The sequence below is a fragment of the Cavia porcellus genome, unplaced genomic scaffold (assembly GCF_034190915.1).
Source record: "Cavia porcellus strain 051 isolate PalLab524CR breed Dunkin Hartley unplaced genomic scaffold, mCavPor4.1 scaffold_15, whole genome shotgun sequence".
NCBI classification, from domain to species: domain Eukaryota; kingdom Metazoa; phylum Chordata; class Mammalia; order Rodentia; family Caviidae; genus Cavia; species Cavia porcellus.
Window position 1 is genome coordinate 20028860 of NW_026947498.1, and position 25088 is coordinate 20053947.

Consider the following 25088-nt stretch of genomic DNA (forward strand, 5'->3'; position numbering starts at 1 on the left):
AATCAGAGGACTGAAGGTTGATCTGTTAAGAACTCTCTGAAAATATCAAGTACAAGTGATTAATGACTAATTCGTCCATTATGATTTTCATATTTTTCTGATCATTCTCAAAATGATTAGTCATTTTTTGTTTATGACCTGAATTTAATTTCATTTACCACAACAAATAGGCTGTTCGAGTGATTACCATTTACAACTCTATATAGTAACCAACTCAATTATATCTTCTTAAAGATTAACCAGCCTTCTAAGGATATCTAGTATTTAGGAACATAATGATGTCAAACCAAGGGACATTTGCAACACATTCACACTAACTACTGTGAGTGTAACTTTGGTCGTTGCTTTACTTAAAATTTTGAAAGATTATGCACTTGAGTTTGTGCAGTAATATTAAGTTTTCTTGATGCAGAGAACATAAGATCTGTATCCTCTCACAAATTGTAAACTAGCAAGCTTTCAGAAACCTAGAATGGGCTCCAAAAAAAGTGCATCTTCAAGGCACCAGCCTCTGAGCTCCTATGAAGTCATGTTTGCAGCTCTGTGTGTCATGTTGCTGTTGCTCTGTGCTGCTTTAATTGCATTGTCCTGGCTGGTAATCGAGAAATCAGGAAAAGGTAGGTCATAGACTTGAATACTGAGGTATTCACTATGTAAGTACACACTTTCATCTCAGTTGTATTGTCAGTATATTTTATTCATTGCTGGACTTAATAACAAAATATTCTTCTTACATTCAATTGCATGTCTGTACTTAATAGAACATTAAGAAAATCAGCTGATGTGTAATTTGAAACAATCTAGAATTGAGTCATGAGATTAATGTGATTTTTTTCTTTCCTTCCTTCTTTTTGTGAATAATGGTGTTTCTTAATTCAGCGTCTAACGCAGTAAGTTTCACAGCATGAGAGTTCATTCTGGTAGACTTGAAATTATTGATATTAAAACATCATTCACTAGACAAGTCAATAAATATTGGAAAGTTATTATTTCCGTAGACAAATATTCTCATTCTTTTATTGCCAAATTTTTAATTGCAACAGTATGGATAAATTTGAATGTAAATGACTGATAAGAACCTCAACCTGAGAAGCAACTAATGATAGAAAAACAATTTTAAAGATTATCATTCAGCAATATCTTAGTCTGTGCCATCAGCTTTTCAAAGATGCTGGAATTTATCATTCTAATGCAGTAAACCCATGAGTTACTGTAATTAGTGTTTCATGTTAAAAATGAGGAATATGAGACAAGGAATCTAAGCACTATTTGCTTAAGTACACATCATGAATAGATAACAGAAGTGGGTCCCAACTACATAATCCAGCTCCGGAAGTAGCACTCTTATCTAGCACTTCTTCACTTACAAGATAAATTAGGTGTGTAGCAATAATATAAGTATTAAAAATTTATTCTTTCTGAGAAAATGTTCATTTTTTTATGATGTAGACAAACTCTTTCTGAAAATTCATAGGTAGGGTCTCTTATGTGTGCTTTTTTAGTTTACTAAGAAAATTCTTAATTTTTGAGTTGGGATTATTCCTAAGAAATTTTTGAATTAGAGTATTAAAATATGTTATAGCTTTATATGAAAATTTCAATATGATTCCTGGTTTATTTAAATAGTATGACTATAGTCATACTATTAGAATATATTTTAGAAAAAAAGAATATTTTGAAATTTTGTTGTCATATGAACACTCACACAGACTTGGAAAAGTAGCTGCTCTGATCTTCTTCAAATGGTGTGCGTAACCATGTGGAGTTTATTGAAGAGTCTGTTGGAATGGTTGCTCCTCAACAAACCTGCAATAGTTATTTTGTAAATAAAATGGAAAACAAGTATTCATAAACATTAGTGAAATTTAATCGGGAACCTAATTATAAAGTGCTATTTGAGTTAAATTGATAATACAGTACCAGAGGATATAGAATATACTGTAATGATTTTAATATACATGCTTTTATAGTTTATTGGAAATAATTTTAAACTTTAAAACATTGAAAATTGTACAGTCTTTCACTTAAACTTCATCCAGATTTTCTCAATATTAATATGTCCTATATCTCTAATAATGGTCACAGGTAGATATTAACATTGTTAACATACCATTAACTGAACCATACTAATTTTTTCATATTTATTCTAATGTTTAGGATTCGATGAAGTTTCCTGCATAGGATTTAGTTTTCACATTCCTCTGTCTTCTCTACTTTATGACAGTTCTTCAGTCTTTCTTAGTTTCCACATTTAAACAAGGAAATTTAAAAATAATTTTGACTATTTAAAAACGAAATAGTACAAATAACAATCAGTTACATGAATTATGCAATAATAACTGCTTAGCCTGAGCGCAAGCTTATTGTTTGATGTTATATCTGGTGTTCTGGATTGAAAAATTTGGTGCCTGAAAGACTTTGGCACTTCTATGTCCAAATTCTAAATCTGTCACTTAATATCTTTCATAATTTGGAAAATTCTCATTCATTCTAAATTCCAGTTTCCCTATTGTAGAAAACAAAAAACAACATCTTGCCAGTGTGAGAATTGTATATCATTGTTATTATATTTACTAATGATCTCGTCATTAGGTTTTTCAGTTCAATCTCTGTACTTTACATATAAATGTATGTAAAAGAAAAATATTCTGGTAACAGGATTATGCAGTTTGCTTACCACTTCCTCACTGTTTTTGTGACATATTTTCTACACTATCCTTAATAACTTCAATAAAGATAGTGCCAACTGTTTAAACATGCCAAATTTATAATTACTAAAACGCAACAGGTAGCTTCAAAGATATGTTTCAAAGTAACACACAAACTGAAATCTTCACAGCAATCCACCTGCAGAAAATCAGCAGTGTTCATGAAGAGTAGGGATTCAAGAAACACAGGAAAGCAACCATAGAAGTTTTAATGGTCCCTTTCTCACCATGTTTTCCTAAATCACTTCCCATTAATGGAAGTGGCAGTTGACTAGGCCTTGTGTCTTCCAAGAGGAATGCCAATTTCTCAAAATCTTATAATGTGTATTATATTTCAAGGAAAAGAAAAAGAAATAATAAAATAAAAATTAACTACCTTTTTAGTATTTTAAAATATTTAGGTAACAAAAAGATAAAAAGAAAGCGGCTGATTTTGAAACAAAAATTTGCAGAGAAAAACCAAGAGCTCTAAAGTCAATGTGTCGAGTAAGAACTTTACCTATAGGTCTTCATCACATTGTGCAGGGCATCTGCTGTTTATAATTCACCGTTTTATTTTTTATTAATTCATCTAGATGAAGCATTTGAAGAAGGTCATGAAACCAGAGGGATGTTTAAAATAATATCCGGAGCTACATATAATGTTAGTTTACAAGACAAACGCTCAGTGGATTACAAAATTCTTGCTTTTGACCTTCAGCAAATGGTAGGAGACTGTCTTTTCAGTTGGTTTATAATTTCATAACATAATTTCATTAACTTCTTGCTAAGACATACAGTGGTCAAATTTTCTCACTATGATAAAAATTAGCAAACACAGCTAATATTTTCAATATTCTTTAATGAATCCTTCATCATCATGAAGAAAATTTCCCCTATTTAAGCATAACATTTGTACTTGATAAAAGTTAAAATATTCAATTTAATATACATTTTCAAATGTAAAACACTTTTTAAACCTTTTTTAGATAGATGCGATCTTTCAATCAAGTAATCTGAGGAACAAATATAGAAGCTCAAGGGTTTTACGATTTGAGTAAGTACACTCACAAAATTGTTAAGGATAGCAAAAAGTTACAAAGTAGTTATTTTTGGAAAGATGAGTAAATATAGGTACTATAGATGTATAAGAGTGTCATGCTGCATATAAAAAATATTTAAATTTTCAAAAATTTGTGATAATTGAGAAAAGTAGCAGAACTTAATTTCATTTTAGTAGCAAATAATAATCTATCATAATTGATCTTGTGTTGACGTTTCTCTCTCCTCGTGACACCATGTGTTGCTGGTGAGAGACGGATTCCAGATCCTCGTGGAAGGCGAGCAAAGAACAGCAAGTATACACCCAGAGATTGAACTGCATTTGTAGAAAATAGGAGAATGGGTGCACAGGGCAGGTCCCTGTCAACAGAATCAAAGCAGTGGCATGGACAGAAAAGTGGTTGCCGTGGCCCCAGGGGAGTAGGAGGAAGGAAGATAAACGAGGCTCTCAGATTTTATAAGATGCACACCCTGCCCTAGGTCTCTCTTGTCCTGTTATGTCACAGGACATGATTGACAGAAATGATTGGCAGGGTGCTGAGTCATCCAAAGGGCACCCTAGTGTGCATTAACTCTGTGCTCTGGTTTAATCACATGTCCCTATATATGAACAAAGTTCAAGCAGGCAAAGATTATTAAAGACCAGACCATATGCATGGGATCCAATGTGTGTCTGCTCTAGCCTGTAGCTTTTGATATTTCCTGAGTCTTTTTTTTTTTTTATTCCTCTTGGGAAAACGGAAGGAGAATTGGCCTTGGGTGTTGCCCAGATTCATGTGGATGGAGGAAGGGTGGTCTCCCAGCCTCACCTGGGCCGCCTTTAATCTACAGGGTAAAATTCTGCAGAAACAAAAGAAAAAGCAAAGATGAATATGCACATGTGTTTCACTTGCTGCAAATATATGGAAGATGCTTGTTCCTTATTTATAAAATGTATTGTCATCTAACTTTATTTTACATTATGAATCATGAGCTAAAAGGAACTTGTTCACTATTGTACCAAGAAAGCATAAGGCTCTACAAGAAGTAAATAAGTGTTCAATAAATGAATGCCTCTTACATTAAGAGAATAATAATATGATTTCACCATGGTGCCTGAACCTAGGGTATGTGTCTGTATGTGGTGTGTGTGTGTGTGTGTGTGTGTGTGTGTGTGTGTGTGTACTACAAATAGTGTAGAATTTTACCTGTATAAAGGTTTAAAAAGAGCTCTCTCTTAACAACCAGTTTTTTGGTGTCTCACCAATGAACAAAGGTATATGTCACTGTGGAACTCATGTGTCCATATAGCAGAGTTCAGGCTTTCCTGTTCTGACATCTTACTGACATAACTTTGAATCTAGAGTTTTCCAAACCATGACCATCATGGGACCTTTTGAAGAGGGATATAAATCAATAAGAATATTAGCAAAATACATCATAATTCTAGTTAGAATCTATAGAATGAAGTTTAAAGCAGAATATCCATTTTAAGAACAATAAAAATAGAAAATATGGAAGACTACATTTACCTATAAAAGACAAGGAATAGGACTTAGAAGTATTCTTAAGTGAAATAAATCAAACACACATCAGTAAATATTGCATTATTATTCTAGTGTGAGATACCAAAAGTGTAAATAAGGACCAAAAAGTATAATAGATATTGTGAAATAGGAAAAAAATATATTCAAGTGGGAAGAGGACCTAGAGAGGGAAGAAAGAAAAAAGAAAAAAATGAGAAAAGAAGGAAAAAATGCAAACCAAGTTTTTATAAATAAGAGGGGAAAAAGGATTAAGGGGAGAGGGTAGAGTGGAAAAAAATAAAGAAGAATTAAGATATATAGAGGTACAAATTCTTTGTGATGAGCCTGATAGTTAGGTATATGTAAAATGTACCAAGAAACTTAATTATATATATATATATATATATCGCTTGAATAAGAAAATATTGGTGAAAAGAGAACTTGTGGTTTAGAACCAGGAAATTTTTCCAGTTTCTGGCTGCTAATAATATCTCGTATCTGTAATGATCATTCCTTTTTTTCTATGGGTATTTTTCATATACAGTGAAAATTTACTCACACAGAGAATGAAGCAATTAAAGTTGATCCTACAGAGACACATATTCAAAATTTGTTTGACTATAGTTCTTACACTTATGGAGAATAGGTATCACCATTTTATTGTCTCCAACTTCTAGTACCCACAGAATGTTGTTATTGTTATCATTCTACACATAAGTGTGCCCCATTGTTCAATCTCATTTATCTTGTATTTCTCCTCCCCTGCTCAATAGAAATTTGTGCATTAGCCATATCATGTTATCTACCTACTGTACTTTAAAATATCCTACATTAGTCTTGTTTTGATTGACTGGACTCCTCTTTCTCTCCTTACTATTTATTGTATCCATCCTTCATTCCATCCTTACAATCCACTAAAAACCAGTTGCTGTCACCTCTCCAGAGATGCTTAACTGCCACTATATCCATGTTAGGTTGTTTCTATTCCCTGAGAGCACCCAGTGCAATCATATATGCATCATCCTCACACTGCAATTATCTATTCAAGCATGTTATTAACTGTCTGTCCATCTCCCTATCAACTATAAGCTCACCTGGGGCAGATATCTTTGGTATCTGTATTTTCCACACTTTAGGTTTGCCTCAGAGTATTTGTTCTATAATGTCCTAACACCAATGTATAAAAAATTAAAATCATGTTATGATTTAAATCTAAAGGACCCCTTCCAAGCTGCATATGCTCATAGGTAGGGTTCTTGATAGATGATTGAATTATGAGGGTGCTATAGATAAATGTGTTGGTAGGATATAGGGCCAGATCAAAAGAGACAGGTCACAGAGGCCTGACCCGGAAGTGTATGCCTCACTCCTCAGCTCTCCTCTCTGTCTCTGCTTTCTGGCCAGTCATTTAGGCAACTTTCCTCTGCCTATGCCCTTCCTTTATTCTTTTTCCGCCCTGGAGCCAGGAAACCTCTAAAAACAGATTAGTCAAAATAAAACTCTCCTTCCTTTAAGTTGAAAATGTTGTCTCAGAAATGAGGAAACTAACCAAGACATACCTGTTATTAATACAGTGAACCTTATATTAGCTATTCATACATTTTCTTTTAACTTTAACCTATAGACATGAAAATAAGTGTATTTTTTTCATGACCTTAGCATTCTGTTAGAATAGTTTTAATTTTATAGTCCTAAATCACTTATTAGAAAGTACAAGTGTGTCAATTTATTAAAGAGCACTTCATTTTATAATACCAGGTGGTGGAAAGTTCTGCTTAAAAATATACGAAACACTTTGAGAAGCGTATGTAGCTACTATATGAATAGAAACAGAAAAGGAATAGGAGAGGAGGCATTTCTGATTAAATGAACACAGAATATTGAGGATATACTATTTTTTCGGAGACAAGTCTCTTTATGTAGCCCAAGTTGGCCTGGGTCGTGTAGCAACCCTCTTGCCTCAAACTCCAGAGTGCTGTGATTACAGCTGTGTGCCACCACACTTGGCGACAATTCATTTTGATACTGAAGTCTACTAAAAAGACATTGAAACCTCACGGCATTGTTGAATAAAGCTTACAAGTTTTAACAAAAAACTAGTATCAAATGAGACTTATTTAAGGATGATAAGTTTTCAGAGAAAATGAATGATCTGGCTTTATAAAAATGCTAATTTCTTAAATCACGTATAATTGAATCAAAACTTCTAGTGGCAAAAATATTTAGTATTTGATCATTGTTTTAGCTTTGACTTTAATAAAGAATTCTTAGATATTAGTGACAAAATACTGGAAGTATGATCCAATCAGAGGCAAAGAAATCAGCATTAGGACAACAATGATGGAAGGTCCATTGGAGACATTGAATGGGGAGAAGGAAAAACCAGGATCTTACCATTTCTTGTAATCAAGCAACAATGTCAGCTGAAGGCACAAGGACAACATTTGTTTATATTTTTCTCCTTTTCTTTTTCCTCTCTTATCTCCTCCCCTCTCCTCTCTTCTCCTTTACTCTTTTTCTCCCCCACTGATATTTCCTTTTTACCTATTTATCTATCTACAGTATGTTTTTCGTCCTTCTGTTTATTCTTGACGTCTTAATCTCAGAATCTAGTGTTTCACACATCTAAGGTCTTCAGTACTGCCTATAATTTAGAAATTTTTACTGGTTCCCAGAGCAAATTATCACTAACAATTTCTTTATTTGACCTAATAACAGAAAAGGAAGGACATGTGAAACCATAATGCCCACAAAAAATGCATAAAGTATTTTCTTTTCTTTTGCTTCTTTTCCTTTCTTTTCTTTCTCTTTCTTTTTTCATTTTGAACTATTTATCTGTTTTGGAATGAGTCAAGGTTTTAATCCCTAATAGCAACAGATATCCTAGCTACCTTCGACTGTGTAACTAGCCTATGCCAGTAAAATCCATACCAAGCAAGCAACCCTTTGCTGTGGCAGAGTTCATCAGATAATTTTGTTAATGACACCATGCTTGTTCATCTGTACACAAGACACTGGGTAACTTCTTTTTTTTTTTTTATCAGAATGGGAAAATTTGCTAAGTATGAACTTTTACAGCATTAAACCAAAACTCTGAGAGAGCCCTCAAGTTTCTCAAATAAAAGAGTTCACTGAGCAAGTGTTCAAATTCTGTCCAGGAAATGACTGGATCCTTGACTGTTCCCACAACTACCAGCAACAGGAGTAGAGATAATGTGTAAATATGAACATGGATGGAAGATCTGAGAGCTCTTTTAGAATGACAATTTAAGGGAAAAAGCATAGCTAACTTCTACTGAGCTTTGAACTAATATTGGGTATAAAAAGGAACGAAAGGATAGCATGCATCTGGGAATGTGTGGGGAAAGAAGGGAGCTCTGTAGAAAGTGTTTATTGCTAATGGTCTGGTTGGAAGTTTATGCATAAACCTGAGGTCATGGTGTGTGTTGGGGGGGCGGAGAGTGGAATCTGCTGCCCACCAGAGATATTAAGTCAAGATTCAAACATTCATTTAGTAGTGTGCAACAGTATTTTCTTAGTTTTAGCCTGTAGCTATTAAGTGATTGCTTTCTGTATCTCCTCCATCCTCCATTCCGCAGCCTTTGTAATTAAATTTAGTATATCTCAGACTTTCTCTTTTATCAATATGTAGGTCTGGTGGGCTATCAAAACCCCAATGTTTTCTTCTGTGTTTTTCAAGTAATATTTTATTTGTCTAAAAGGTAGAATCACTGTATTTGGAACTGTAAATTATTTGAGCTGAGAGATTGATCTTTTCCTCTTCTTTATAGCTACCTAGGAGGCCAATATAGTGCCCAAACCTTGATAAATATTTTAGAATGATTCTCAACTACTGTATTCATCAGTGTAAAGATACTTTCCCCTGTTAGTAGCTGAACTCCTTTTAAATCAGCAGTGAGTTTTTGAAAAATGCAATGTAGGGAATCTCATGAAAATGTCTGTATGATAAATTACAAGTTGATATTTTGGGAGAACAAGAAGAGGATAGAAAAAATATCAGAAACTAGAAACAATAACAAGGGGACATTTAAAATCACTTTAAATAATGACATAAATAGATATACTCTACTCATAGGGAAATATGTCATATTTATAAGTAGTTTATTATTTTCATTATAATATACAACTATAAAATCAGAGAAGAGAAATAACTGAGTTCTCACCTAACTAACAATATAATAATATCCATGCCATTCTTTATATATTTATAATATGTAATAAAACATGCAGTGTATAAACATATAATATATACAGATAATTTATAGGACATATGCATACATGGATTTTCTAAAATGTTTCTTTTCAAATCTTTACATGGCAAATGTTTTAATATCTTTTAAATATCTATTTTCATCAAGGCATTGTGGTGCAATCTTGTAATCCCAACATTTTGGGAATCTGAGGCAGAAAGATCACAAATTTGCAGTCAGCCAGGGTAATTTAGTGACTTACCTGTCTCAAAATAAAATCTAAAAAAAGGAGGGCATGCTAACAATGAAGCTGAGTTTGAAAACTCTAGATTAAAAACTGAAGTTACTCACCAATCTGTTTTCTCTTACTTTTGCAAAAAAATGTCAACCCTTGGCACTATTGACATGTGTGTTTGTGTTTGTGCGTGTGCGTGTGCGTGTGTGTGTGTGTATGTGTGTGTGTGTCTGCGCGCGCATTTGTGTCTGCGTGTGTGTGTGTGTGTGTGTGTGTGTGTGTGTGTGTGTGTAGTCACTCTACAAGACAAGCAAATAATTGGCACTGGTTTGGAGATTCTTCCTGTTATTCCGCTTTATGGGAAATGCTCTGATTCAGAGAGCATTTAGCAGTTGTTTCTTTTTATAAAGTACTGGTTACCCTTTGTGGCAGTATGTACTTTAGTTTGCCCTTTGAGCATAAATGAGTCAGGAAGTTAAGAAAGAGGAGACTTTGTTTATTCAGCAAACCTAAAGGTTATCAAGATCATTAAGGAAAATAGGAGATAAGAACCCTGTTGATCTATTACACTCCAGTTCTCAGTACTCTGATAGGATTTATCTGCCTTAAAAAAAAAAAAAAAAAAAAAAAAAAGACTCAGCTATTCTACCAGAACAAGTACTGGGAAAAGAAAGTGGCCATTTTCTCTAAAGAATTAGTTCTCCTTTACTTTAATAAAAAAGTCAATCTCATAACAGCGGTAGAAATCATTGTTAATGTACTAAAAATAGATTCAGCCTTCTTACTCCAAGAACACAAATTATGTTTATTACAATTTTCTTGATTTCTACTGTATATCCCTCCTCTCAAAAATTTATGCTGAATAAAATAAATTTTAAAGCATACATTTTCATGTGGATGGAGGATATGTAATTCCCACACTTGTGAAATATGAATTATTAAATGCAATATATAATTCAAAACTAAGCGAACACATTTTTCAAACAAAGATGTTTTATGCCTGAGGATGAGCTAATCTCACTTTTTTTTCAGTTCAGTGAAGGAAAATTCCAGGTTTGTACTTCCGCTGCCTCAAATACTATTCTTTATTCATTAACTCAAATAAAATAAAAAAGTTCGGTCAACTTAAATAGGTAATAAATACATAAGGAGAAAAGAGATTCGATTAGAATTAAAATGATCTAGTGTGGAGCCAAAGATATGCTGAAACTTTGTGATTGAAGACAAGAAATGATAGATATTATGTAGTCTTATTTTATTCCAGTCATATTTAATTCTAGCCTTTTTGGTTCATATTTAAGTACTAACGTTTTTGGAGATCCAATTGACATAAGATAAAAAATAAAGAGGATAAAAAGGAGGAGGGAGGGGAGATGTTTAGGATTTATGCACGGGATAAAATAGCTTTCCTTCATTCCTTCTTCCAAAAAGAAAAAAAAAAAAAGTCCAAATAGTTATTTTCTATTTTGATATAAAATTCATTTAACATATCAAGATACTAAAGGCCTGGACTTGTTTTTAAGGTAATGTACTATTATATTGTCTTTCCCACTGACTACAGTTTTACAGCAGAGTTGACAGCAGCGATGTTGTGCATGAGAAGGTAGAAATTATGTAAGATATGCCTTTGAGAAACAGAGGAATAGCAATCATTTCTATATCCACAACACTAATAAGCTGGGCAGAGTTACCTCTATTACTCTGGTCCTCCGTGTTCCTATTGCTAAAATTCAAATATTGGCCAACATGAAGTACGATAGTGTTGTTGTCTCTCTTTTCTGGAGTTTTTGTTCCAATAAACTTAGGAAGAAGCTTGTCAGACAGTTAAGACTTTAAAATTTTACTTAGCGTAACATATATGAACAAAATCCCTTAAAATAGATATTTACTGTCTGACAAGTCAAGGAACCTGTAAATAATGGTGGAGGTTAATTTAGTGACCCAATAACAATGTCAGATTTTTTTTTTTCCTCTATGTCATTGATAGCTTGTCAACCACAGCTCAGCTCATGGTCCCAAAGTGGACTTGGCAATTATGGCTCTTATAACTACACATACCATTGTTTGTTTGTTTGTTTGTTTGTTTGTTTGTTTTTGTATCGGAAGTCAAACTCAGGACCTTTAGTTTGCCAGGCAGTTGCCATGCCTCTGAGCTATATCTTTGGCACATAATAATGTTTTTTTTTTAAAAAAAAAGGAAATGAAGGGAGAAAGAAAGAAAAAAGAGAGAGAAAGAGAAAGAAAAGAAAACAAAAGAACAAAACAGAACCAAAAAGAAAAGGAAAGAAAAAAAAAACACAGCAGCACTCCTCTGTAGCCTTTCTTTTAGAAGATGTTAAAAGGTTTCCTAAAAGTTTCCATCGACCTTTTCACATTTCATTGGCCACAGCCCAGGCATCTGCCTGTGACTGAAGATATAGTTGACAGGAGAAATAGAGAAAGGCAACAGTTTTTCTCAAGAAACACAGAACTACTCATGAATAAAATTAGGAACTGGTCATCTTGGAAAAATTAACAGGCATAGAAATGCAGATCAAAATTATGCCTGTGTAAAATGTTTCTTTGGTAAAAGAAACAAACGATTTCACAGGTGTGTAAATTCTGGGACTTTGAATAGTTACTCAAGTACCTTGTCATTTGCAAGATTTACTTAGTATGATTTAATCAAATAATAGAGTTAAGGCTTCTGATGTTTAAATAATTAATTTAATGTATGTGTGATATCATTACATCAAAGTGTCCTATTCACTTTAAACATGAAAAAAACTGCATATGGAGTAAAACTACTCCTGCTGAACTGTGAGCCCAAGCAGCAGCACAGGCATGCAGAGGGGCCATCTCACCCAGGGGAGACAGGGAACTGCTGTGGTCTTTCAGGCACTGTCTGTTTCCATGTATAGTAATGACGAAAAAAATAATATTTATTCTCAGGAGAAATAGATGAGAGGATAAATACAGAAATATTTTGGAGGTAACAAAGTCACAAAGGCCTTCATTCAAAAAACTCATTACAATGGTACCTTACTTTGCCACCTTAAGTTGTTTTATGGTTCAGGGGAACACAGCTGCATTTGTGTTTGTGTGGGGATGATGGTTGTGGTCCTGTTTGTCACCCCATACAGCATTTTCCAACAGAAGCAAAATTTTGTTGAATGCTTTTGTTTGTGAACCAAGTTGTTAATGCATTACTTATGTGTACCTTAGAGATATGACAATGGAATATGAGCATAATCCCTGCATTTTGGAACCAGTAAATGTATGATTGTTTCATAAGGATAGCTTAAGGATAGATAGTAGAAATGTAGATGTAGAAATGTAGACAGAAAAGCAAAAATCTCTGAGATCCATATAGCTCAAAAATATATTCATTTTATCTATATGTTTTAACTTTTAAGAAAATTTTGTATTAAATAACAGGAATTAAAATGAAAGGTAAGATGATTGGACCATATGAAAGAAAAAAAGTATCATTGTGGGCATGAAAATCATCTTGACCATAAGACACAACATCCTGAGTGCCCAATAATTTCAGGTGTGTGTTTTCTTTTTATCCCATTGAAATCATAGCACACTTCAGTATTTTACATTGAAGAGATTAGAGAAAAATAACATGCAGAGTTGCTATAAGCTTAGTATCAACCTTCTTAAACTATATAGAAAAAGGTAATTTGAGCAAGTAAGTAGATTTCTACTTAAAAGTCAACCAGAGAAATCATATATCCACAACTTTAATTTATTCAAGTCAAAAAATCAGAATAAATACCATAATGCCTGTCATGTGACTTTGTTTAATTTGACACAAATGTCTCGGGAGAACAATTTTCCTGTGGGTCAGAGATCTAAAGTGGAACTCAAAAAATTGAAATTCAATTTTGGAACTACTTTGTGCTTTGTGTTCTTGGAAAAACATTTAGTGCTTTATATCTTTATAATAGCTGTAAAATAAAGTTAATATTTGGTATATTGTACTTTACTCATTTTTGACTGTCTTTGAATCGCAAAAAAATGAACAAAGTTTCTTACAGAGCTATGTTACACTAGTGTAATGAGGATTAACAGGGTGATAGCTCAAGAGCTTCAAAGATATTTTCCATGAATTGAGCACAAATCACTTAAAAAAGCCTGACTTTTTCCTCTGGTATTATCTTTTGCTTTGCAGAAATGGCAGCATTATAGTCCTATTTGACCTTTTTTTTGCTCAGTGGGTGTCAGATGAAAATGTAAAAGAAGAACTGATTCAAGGCATTGAAGCAAATAAGTCCAGTGAACTGATGATTTTCCATATTGATTTGAACAGCGTTGATATCGCAGGTATCTCTGAACATTATTTGATTTCTTTGAATCATTAAGCTATGAAATTAAGATTCTAACAATATACCAGAGAAGCAGTAGGATCATCCTGGGCTTCAGGAGCATGTCTTATTGCCTGAGGTAGCACATTTATGTGAGAAAAAGTGGAATATGGAGAAACCATACCAGAAGAAAGTATATCAGTGAAAAAAATGTTTGTAAAATACCAAGTGTCAGAAAGATTCTGGAAATACCAGCATGCCTAGATGTTTTAGTCTTGCCACATGCTTTGCATTGGTCAAGGGCACCCTGACTTTGTAAGAAGCCTCTTCTTGAACATGCACTCATGAATGCAGAGGCTGGGGGACTTTAGAAAACTTACTGAAAATGGGGGCATATAATCTATTATCTCCTCCCTCAGGAGGCTGAGGCAGAAAGATTGCAAGAGTTTGAGGCTAGCCTGGACTACATAGAGAGTCGAAGGCTTGCATGAACTATGTAGTGAGACTCTGTCTCAAGAAAACTCATATCCAGAATAACATCAATATGTAATATCTGTACCAAATGGAATGGAAATAAACTCAGAATAACAATGTCAATGTCAATGGCATGGATATAGGTAAGATAAGTCAGTATAGGTTTTTCTTTTAAAACAAATATATAAAAACAGCAGAAACATTTTTTTTAAATTTTGTAATGGGGATGCAAAATTAAGAACTCTGGTTGCTTTTCTATATAGAATTGTTTCATCATGGTCAGTAGCAGGGTTTCCTTTCCTATGAGGTCTCCTGTGTAGTGAAGACAGCTAGGGGTCTTGGTCCATTCTCTACTGATGGCTTCCTTCCTTCTCTCACAGCCATTGGAGCAGAAGGTCTTTTAGAATCTTTGTGAAATGTGAATGAGTTTCAAATTATTAGATATTACTAACTGGAACAGTTAGTATTTACTCACCACCTCAGTCCTGTTACGTGAGGTTTTTATTACCAATATTTTATGAAGTAGAAATAAAAGCACTAATAGCTTTGTTGAATTGCCTAAAACTTCATGCTATTTATACTGAGATCAAGGCGATTTCATCTAGGTGATTTGACCCCCATGTCTCTATTCTTAAATATTATACTAAAGTTTGTTTGTATCTTTGAAAAGTGTTGACTAGCATTTTTCAGTAGTCATTCTTCTATAAAGTTTATTTCTTTTTACTATCTTTATTTTACTGTACTTTGGTTTCTGGAGGTCTGTTTTGGCAATTGACAGGAATGCTGAAATTTATTTTAATGATTCCCTACTGTTGGACTACTTTGAGAGGAGAGTTTATTGGTTTCAAAAATTATATATTTCTTCAGGAAAACCACATCCTTTGGGCTAACTTAGAATCAGTATTACCATAAACTTTATTACAATACCATAAACTTTATTACGATAAAACTTTATTACAATATTCACTCAATAATATTCTCATCAGGGCCAGTGCTGTAGCTCAGGAGCCCAGTATCTGTCTGGCATTTACAAGGTTTGAGCCCCAATACCCCCCGCAAAAAAGAATATCCTAAAAAATTGAAGTTAGAGGATATCTTTAACTTGATAAAACGCATTAAAATACATGTAGCAGCAAGCAAGCAAGCAAGCAAGCAAGCAAGCAAGAAAGAAAGAAAGAAAGGTACAAGTTGGATTTTATATAGAATGCCTTAAAATGAAATATTATAAAAATAAAATATATTTTTTAAAATTTCTATAGATCTCACTTTGCTATTCTCTGTAAACAATTTGCCACATATTATTTAGAAAACTATCATAGATCTTTTAGAAACAAGACAAAAATTAAGCAGTAGCGAAACCAACAACCTGGCTGGTAAAAAAATATTCTGTTTAATTTATGCATTATCAATACATTTTTGAATGAAGCCAAATTCATTAGATGAATGTTTTTCACGAGACATGCCTTAGTTTTCATTCCAGCTTGTATAATTGACTCATTGTGTTTTTAAAACTACTGAACATATTAAATACTGAAGAAAGTAGCCAGTTTTTATCCTTTCTGTGAAAAGTACTCTATACTGAGGCAGTGCTTAGCTCTCAGTAGATATTACTGTGTTGGATGAGTCATTTGTGATTAGGGTCTTCCATATGTTCACAGAAAACTACTTGTTCTAAGATGCCAAAATCTGGCATGTAATGATACATTAATTGATTTAGGTATAAGACATTTTGTATAACTAGAAATGAATAGAGACTTTCTTGGCAGTTAATACAAATAAAGAAAAAATTTTTGCATAAATAAATTGTATGAGCAGGTACTTGAAATTTAGCAGATGCATCACAATTTTCTAATGAATATGAATAAACGAGACAAGGCAAAACAGAACTTTTAAAACATCAAATTCCTCTTCTAAAAATAGACCCAGGAGAAAAGGTAACCTCTTTTAATAATGCTCCTGGATAAACTGGTTATCTATGTGCATGAGAATCAAGTTAGACCCATATTTCTTATTCTATAAAACTGGTTCAAATCAAAAAGTTTCAAAGACTTAAATAGAAAAACAAAAACAATAAAACCATTGGAAAATTAAATAGGGAAAACACTTGAAGATATAGGCATAGGCAAGAATTTCCAAATAGAACTTCAGTTGAATAAGAAATAACACCAAGCATGAATAATTCAAATTATATTAAATCAAAACTATCTGGATCACAAAGGAAACAACAGACTGAAGAGACAACTTCAGAAATGGAAAAATATATTTGGCAACTACTCTCTGAAAGAGGACTAGTATCTAGAGTAAAGATCTCAAAAAATTAGGTCTCAGAAATAAAGTAATCCAATCAAAATATGGGCTAATAAAATAAACATTAAAATAAGGACATATGGTTAAGAAGTATGTGAAAAAGTGGTCATCTCTTTAATCCTTAGGGAAATACAAATCAAAACAATTCTTAGACTCCTTTTAGTATTCATGAGCATTACCAAGAATACAAAAAGCAAAAATACTGAGGATGTGCAGGAAAAGAAACCTTTTTACGTTGTTTGTGTGAATGTAAACTCACACAGTATAACCTCTGTGGATTTGCTAAACAGTTAAAGACAACATACTGTAAAAACGTGTGCATATCCATTTTTATAACAGCACAATTCATAATAGCCAGACTATATAAGCAACCAAAATGCCAAACAGCATGTCAAAATCATTGTGAATTGGCTGAATCACATGCAAACATCCTCTGGATAAAGAAAGAGATGATGATTAAGGAGACAGCGAGCACAAAAGTATTCAATTCATTTTTTCTCCATTTAAACTACAATAGCGTCAGTATATGTATATCCTTGCCTTTCTCATTGTATATGAGCAACTGATATTTATCAAAATAAAGATCAAAAACAATATTAAAGTACAATCACTGAATATACATTAGTGAATCCATCCATTATCACATTCTACCTATTACTTGATTGGTGTTTCTCAAGCTACCTGGTCTCTTTGAACTTTTTATGTATTACTCGCACAATAAAGACAAAAACATATGCCTTAGAGGGTGATTGAAAATTGATAGAAGAATAATACACATACTACTCGAGGCAGTTAAGCTTAATTGGCAGCCCGATTGGCTTGGGAGTCCCCCAGGTAAGGCACACAGCTCAGTCTATCTGGGTGGGCCAGGGACATAGGACCTTGCAGACTATTTTGGTCCCTGTTCCTTCTTCTCTGTCAGTATTATCCTGCTCTGCTTCTTAGCCTCCAAAAAATGAGAAATTTTGCTCCATTACACACTTCTGCTCTGTTGTCTCTGTTTTGAATCAGTCAATCATGACTGAATCTGCTGAACCCTTCAGTCAAATGACTCTCATCCTTTAAATTGTTGGTGTCTGGTATTGTGTCCTCATGATAGGATAGCTGACCAGTACACTTTGGTTTAATGAGGGACACAAACAATATTAGATCTCTTCTCCCCTTCCACCACTGGCTCAGATGATTTTAATAATGATGATGATAATTATAAATATCAGATAATTTTTAAAAAGAATTTTTCAAAAATTTTAAAACAAGATGATTATATTTGGTAATGTTCATATAAAACTGGTCTGTTATTTAACAAAAAACACCTTCACTTTTACATATTTCTTCTTATTGGAAATTGTATTAAATTATCTTAATCAATTCCCAGAGAATTATTATAAGGTAAGTCAGTGGCAAAATATTGTATTCCCTTTTTACTAAATGCATGTACTACACGAGTCCTGAATCACAGTTCTCATTTATTCCTCTCATATGGCAAGATGCTATAGATTTATAGAGGGGAACGAGGCAATTAAACTTGAAAACTGCAGTTTCTGAGCAATAATTTATTATGAATATGCCTTTCAGGGATGTTAAGTTTATTCTCGTTTTTTATATGCCTGGAAGATAGAGTTTGAGAAAAATCAACAAATGCATGCATCATATACCTAGCATTAGTACTATTATAAATTCTGCCAAAGAGAACTTTTGTACAATAATGAGTATGAAGTCCATGAGGATTATGTTCTATTGTTCAACTGCCTGTGTTGCCAATTACGGCAGAGTTTTACTAACCCATTTGGAGCACTGGAGAACAGAGCTAGGCACCGAGGTGGCATTACTCAGATTGATTTCTTGGATGCTACAGAATGCCTGGAGGGGTTGTTTAGGGCAATTGCTCATATGCTTGAAGGTTTTCTAGACTACAGCTTGTTCTAGTGTTTTGTTGCTGACTGTGCAAGCAACCATTACAGAAAAAGAAAACTTTCACTGCCGTGGTCTTTTTTCAATCTCATACAAAATACAATTCTGCTACAATTCCACTATGTGAAAGAGATTGGGGACTGCAGGCAAACAGTAATTGGTTGATTTTGTGAAGAACATGGATTTAGGCCAAAAGAAGCTTAAAGGAAAATTCTGTCCCTCAATTTAATTGCTCCTGAGCTAGGATGCTGAAACTGTATTCTCTAAAACCTGGAATTTAAAGTATTTGTTTTTGCTTTTGAGAAAGCAATATTTATATATTACTAAACCCTAATTTAAGACATTCCTAGTCACATGATGTTATAACTATTAATCATTCACTGTAATTTAATTTGGATTGAAAAACCATAATGCTTCTGAAAGATTAGCTTTGTTCTATCAAAATAAGTGAAAATTTCTGCAAAGTGACATGTGTTTTCCAGTACACTCTAGCGAAATAAAATTGGTCTCTAAAGCAGATATTCTTGGATTCACTTCCACTTCCACTATCAAGTAAGCTATGAAGATCTTGGGCTAAATTTGTTGCAAATAGCTATGATTACCAAGGTCAGTACTATTATCCCCATTTAGATGATAAGGAAAATAAAAATCTATGACTTACAAAATATTATTTCCAAAGAAGGGTTTTAAAACTATAATTTTAATTTTTTTATCCTGTCTAGAGAATTTCTGGTGATTTGAAATTAAAATAAGGATTTCAGTCTCTATTCTTCCGTGCTTCTCAGCCCAAGGCCTATGCAAAGTCAGAACAGAAGGTTCCTCTTACCCCATCAGAGGAAGTTGATTAGACTTAAGATCACTCTTAAATTGGCACAGTTGAATGCATACTGACCCCTTTCTGATGCAAACAGAAATGGATAATTAAAACTTTCTAATTCAACATCTCCATAAAATATAAATTTTACTGGTATGTTTTCATAATAAGTACAAAACCAATATAATATCTTATAGTTATGAACAATTGCAAATCATTTTTTCTACTCAAATTAACATTAAATATCACACAGGCAATTTGATCAACTTCTAACAAACCAAACCGATTATTATTCCCTTCATCTGTATTTTATCACTAGAACTTATTATTTTCTTCTAAATTTTTAATGTCTGTACTTTGTTATTGACTTCTTAGGGAAAAATGGTAAAGTGAAAATCAAATAATTAAATGCAAACAAAGTAGTGCGAAGTCAAAGAATTCTCGTTCTAACAATGTAGTTTTTCTTAAAAAAATTATGTGATAAATTTCTTCAGTTGACAATTTCTTAGAAACTGTATCATGATTCTGTATATGTGTAGATGATAGAAAATAGACCAAAAGATGTGGTCAAACTATATGGCAAAATTTTGAATTAAAAATAATTATTGCAGTAAAAAAATATGTTGCTTTTAATCTCCCTCAAGATACTTCTGGCTTTACCTACACCTATACTACTGTTCTTGTCATTTTCTGGAATACTTCTGGAAGTCTTTTCTCATGAGATTCTTTTTTACAAGGTGTGATTTAAGAGATAACGGTGAATGCTCTGTCAAATGCAGTCAAGGGAAAGGCAGGTGCATAAAACATTACAGTTTTTCTACCCGTTTGACCCTGTGAGACTTCTGGCTTTTTAGCCAAATAAAAATGCTCATGAAAAGCCAATATTTGGATCCATTTATGATATACAGTCAACCTTGACAGGGAAACTAAGACACCTCAGAAATAAGACTTCCAGAACTTTTTTAGAAAGTAACAAAAATGAAGAGATAATTGTGTTCAAATCAATGGGGATTATTCTGTAAGGAATTAAGTATATCCATAGTTCCATTTTAATGTATAAATGAGAAATATCTTTCTTCATGGAATAAATCAGCTAAAGCATGTTTATAAAACAGCCTGCAGGGAAACAGTACTACCCAAGCAAGAGCACCTACTGGCTGCATATTTCACTCAACCGATTCAAGTTAGACTATTTTCTAATATCATTGTTTTTTCTTCTTAAACATAGTTGTGACTAATGACCACCAGCAATTCAACTTCTCACTCCTTAGTATTTCTGTTTCTGCCTCCTTTGAGCTTAATCGGGATTACATTTGGGTCAGTGATGTTCATCAGTTCTGTAAAATGGCACTCGGTTTCATGCCTCATCTCCTCGGCTGATGAGAGATTTCCTGCTCACATCAACCTGAAGCATGGAAATAGCTTCTCAGTTGGTCTCCTCTTTCCACCGCATTTTCCACATGACCCCAAAATTGACTTTGAAACACGGACTGGTGACAGCAAAAAAATACATGGAAACTTTCAGTATCATTGGGTATAGAAAGAAAGGCATTTCTAATATTTAGCAAAGATTACAAGGCTCCCTAAATCTTGATACCACATGCTTTTCTTGCTATGGCTTCCCAAACCACTTGCCAACTAACTAAATTAGACTCTTCAATTTCCACATATTCTACCTTCTGTTATGGTTTATATCCAGATGTCCTCCCAAGGACTCAGACACTCAGGGGCGGGTCTTTTGGAAGTTAACTTTCTGCTAGAAATTGGAGACCAGTGGAAATAGGTTACTGCAGTCATGACCCACCTGGAAGGTTTCATTCCCTCTTTAGCTCCTCCCTTCACTCTGATACCTGATTGCAATGATGGAAGGAGCTTTGCTTACGTCAGGCCCTTCTACCTACCGGGCCACTTGTGGAGAGGGTAGTCATGAGCATTAGGGGGCGTAAAGGATCCCAGGAAGTGTCCAATGTTGGTGAGTTTTGAAGTTCAGACTACAGTTCAACAGGTAACAGAAATGCAGGAGATCACTAGGTGAAGCTCCTGCTACAATCATTAGGACAACCTTATCTATCAATAATTGTAATGTGTGTTTGATTTTATTAAATAGCACTTTATTCTCTTTTATGGGACTATTCTGAGCTTCAACATGTTAGATGATTCTTGAATTTTCTGATCATTTACAGCCATTTTAGTGACATCCAGTTATGAAAGTCTGATTTAGCTGCACATATATTCAGTAATACCACCTATAAATTCTTAATCAATTATTATCTTAGTAGATTTCTTGATACGTATACTTTTACCTTCCCAATTAAATTTATGGAGCAAAAGAAATACCAGAATTTTATATTTTAATATGTTTAAAGCCCAGCAGATGGCAGTACAGTGCTGGTAAAAAGATTAACAACAGCACTGAATGTCACTCAGTTAAAGATTTCAAAAGCGTTAAATGATCCTTGTTATTCTAGTCAGGAAATTATTCAAGTTCAACATAGCACTGAAAAAGAAAAGCATACGTTTCTCATGGGCTTATAAATAATACTATCTTAGCATTGCACTTAAGGTTTTCAACTTTATTTCTAGAAATGTGTTTCTTGTTCTTATTTAAAACTTGTGCATCTTTATAGCAACACATGGCAGTGGAGGTGTCTAGGTGAAGGATGACAAATGCCAAGAACCTTAAATCGACGGATCCAGGCCACATGTGCCTGAAAACCTGGCAGGAATGTCTCTGTGTCCTATACTTTAAGAATTTTAAAGACTAAGGTGGGCATAGTGGCACAAATTGGTGATCCCAGGATTTGGGAGGCTGATGCAGGAGGATCACTTGAGTTTAAGGCCAGTGTGGGCTCATGATGTATAGTGAGTTCAAGGCCAGGCTGAACTACATAGGAAGGCTTTGTCTCAAAAAAGAAAAATCTCAAAATCAAGAACAAAAGGAAACAAAACCGAAGCCACTATATTTTTAAAGTGTGGCTACCAGATGCTAATCATGACACAGTAAGCCCAATAAATTGTCCCACATAAAAATCCAGAGAAGTGTAAAATAAGGGGGATTAAATGGTCTAAACCATAATATTAATTTTCTCAGACTAAAACATACAAAGAAAACATCATATTTAACATCTATGTAGAATTTTTTTTCAAAATTTGAATCTTGTATTTGAAAAACGATAGATTCATCAAAGATAATAAATATTTCTACTAGGAACTGAAAAAAGTACTTGTGAATAAGCACTTTAATAAAAAGTCTCAAATGTCCAAATCTTGTACCAATCTCATCAGTTGGAAACTAAGTCCACTGTGCAAGAAGCTTATCATTTAAATTTTGTTTTTAAGGCAACGCCTCGATTATGTGCCAACCTGGTTTGAGGCCTTGTGCTGATGGTCTGCAGTGTGTATCAACTGATTTATTTTGTGATGGAGAAATAAACTGTCCAGATGGCTCTGATGAAGACAGTAATATTTGTGGTAAGGTCCCACCTGGTTTCTGTCCCCTCTTCTTTTTCTCTTCCCTCACTGTACATGCACACACACACACGCTCACACATACACACACACACACTCACACACACACACACTCTCTCACTCACACACACACTCACACACACACACACACACAAGACTGATTTATTCCAATAGCTGTGTTTATAATATAATACAGAGGTCTTCAAATAATTATACTAATATTTTCTTAGAATTTACTATACAATATTGAACCTACTAATTTTGCAAAATTCCACTTGACATTTACGAATGGATGCTCCAAACAGTAAGGCCTATCATAATGTTTGTTTATCCTCTGTAATGAACTATTCTAAGCTCATCTGAACTTGTACCCTTACTTACACACTGTCACATGTTTCCACAGCTTTCCTTCGGGCACTTTCAGCATCATAAAATCAGGATTGTTTTTGGGGTTTGGTTTTTTTTGTTGTTTTATGGGGGGTTCTTTTTTGCTATTTTTATTACAACTACTTTAGTGAGGATCGCTCAGTTTTGTTACTTTGATTTGTTTCTTATAATTCCATGAATAACGCAAACAATCACGATGTGTTTTATTTATATTTTTGGCACTTTCTTGGAGTGTTGCTATTAGAAATTTAAATAGCATAAACTATGACTCTGCCTGATTAAATATCCTTTCTTTTTATTTCTTCATTTTATAATTGATTTCCATTAAGAAAGTTTACCAAAAAGCAGAGCCTAGCTGGACAATTTATTTTCATGCGTAACATATCTAAGTACATTACCACACAAGTGCCCACAGAGATGAGCAAGCAATGTGAAGAACCATTTGAATAGCTCTAGCCTATGATTTGATTTTGAAAAATCAGGCAGAAAGTATGAATTGAACATTGTTTTGGTAAGATTTCTAATAATTTCAAAATTGACCATTAAGAGCTGTAATTCCTGTTGCTTTCATCATTCTTCTATCATTCTTCACCCTTACCTCATCTTGCTTAATATTAATTGAAGATAAAGATTATAGAACTGAAGTTTAAAAAATACCTATTGATTTGAAGCATAGTTTGTAAGGCTGGCAGCCTGTCTCTTTGCCAGTAGCAACTCAACAAAAGACGGAACTACTGGAGAGATTTCCAGTCAGCAGTCTCCATTCAGATGTTCTTGGATAGAATTCAAAAATCCAGATCAACAAAACTTGACTACACATATTGACTTGAAATCAGAACATATCCATGGAAAATGCAGTCTACATAATATTTCTAACCTATTTTATGTGCCTAAGGTACACAAAAATAAAGTGCCTTTTTTTTTTTGCTATGATTTTCAGGCATTTTCCAAAATCATTCTAAAGAAGAATATGGCACGAGTGCGCCATCATGAGGCGACACAGGTTATGTCGAGTTCGGCTCCAAAAATAACAATGATGTGTATCAGAGACAAACCCAGAGCAGGGAGTCTGTATGATGATAATTATAACAGGCAAAAGCAAACATTGGCAAGCACAGAGTCCTGAATCGGATTCCCAGGACAAAAAAAAAAAAAAGATACAAAAAGAAAAAAAAGCAAACAACATATTAGATGTATTAAATAATCAGAAAATGTATCACACCTATAATTTGGTCTGTAACCTCTTGTGGTTCATAAGTGGTAAGATAATACAAAGGCATGTAAAAAATAGAAGGATATCACAAAACAATGACAATTTGAAGTTTTAAGATAATGTTTCATTTTTTTCGGGGCCACTGTAAACTCATACGCATCCCCCAGTGTTAGAACTGAACTAAGTACCTAAGTTCCTTTAAAGACACACGAACTGTGTTGGCACGTGTATCTCTGTGGTTTTCTGTGTAAGCACCCTTAGCATCTACTAGCTCCATTTTCCACACTCTTGACCTTCTTTTTGCATTTTAAAGTTAGCATTGTATTATTTTTTTGGTAAATAAACTTAAATCATTTGTGAGATAAGGTAGTGGAAAAATAAATCAATTAATTTTCTTTGAATCAGCAAAAATTCGAGTACAAGTGGTTTCACTATTTTAATTACTGACAATTAGGAGCCTAGAAGCCTCGTCAGCACTACCTTAAACTTTTGGTAGCATAATTTCAACCACAAAGTCCTTGA

The 25088-nt window shown here is 33.7% G+C and overlaps 1 protein-coding gene across 1 annotated transcript in view; it reads left to right on the top strand.

The window, feature by feature from the left end:
* The first annotated feature begins 472 nt into the window (after positions 1–472).
* Tmprss15 (transmembrane serine protease 15) overlaps positions 473–25088 on the top strand; it is a 111961-nt gene continuing 87345 nt past the window's right edge. Inside the window, exons 1-5 of the mRNA XM_003469310.4 lie at positions 473–617; positions 3284–3414; positions 3677–3744; positions 13860–14011; positions 22838–22969. Coding sequence (XP_003469358.1) covers positions 473–617; positions 3284–3414; positions 3677–3744; positions 13860–14011; positions 22838–22969 — 628 coding nt within the window. The remainder of the gene's footprint in view (positions 618–3283; positions 3415–3676; positions 3745–13859; positions 14012–22837; positions 22970–25088) is intronic.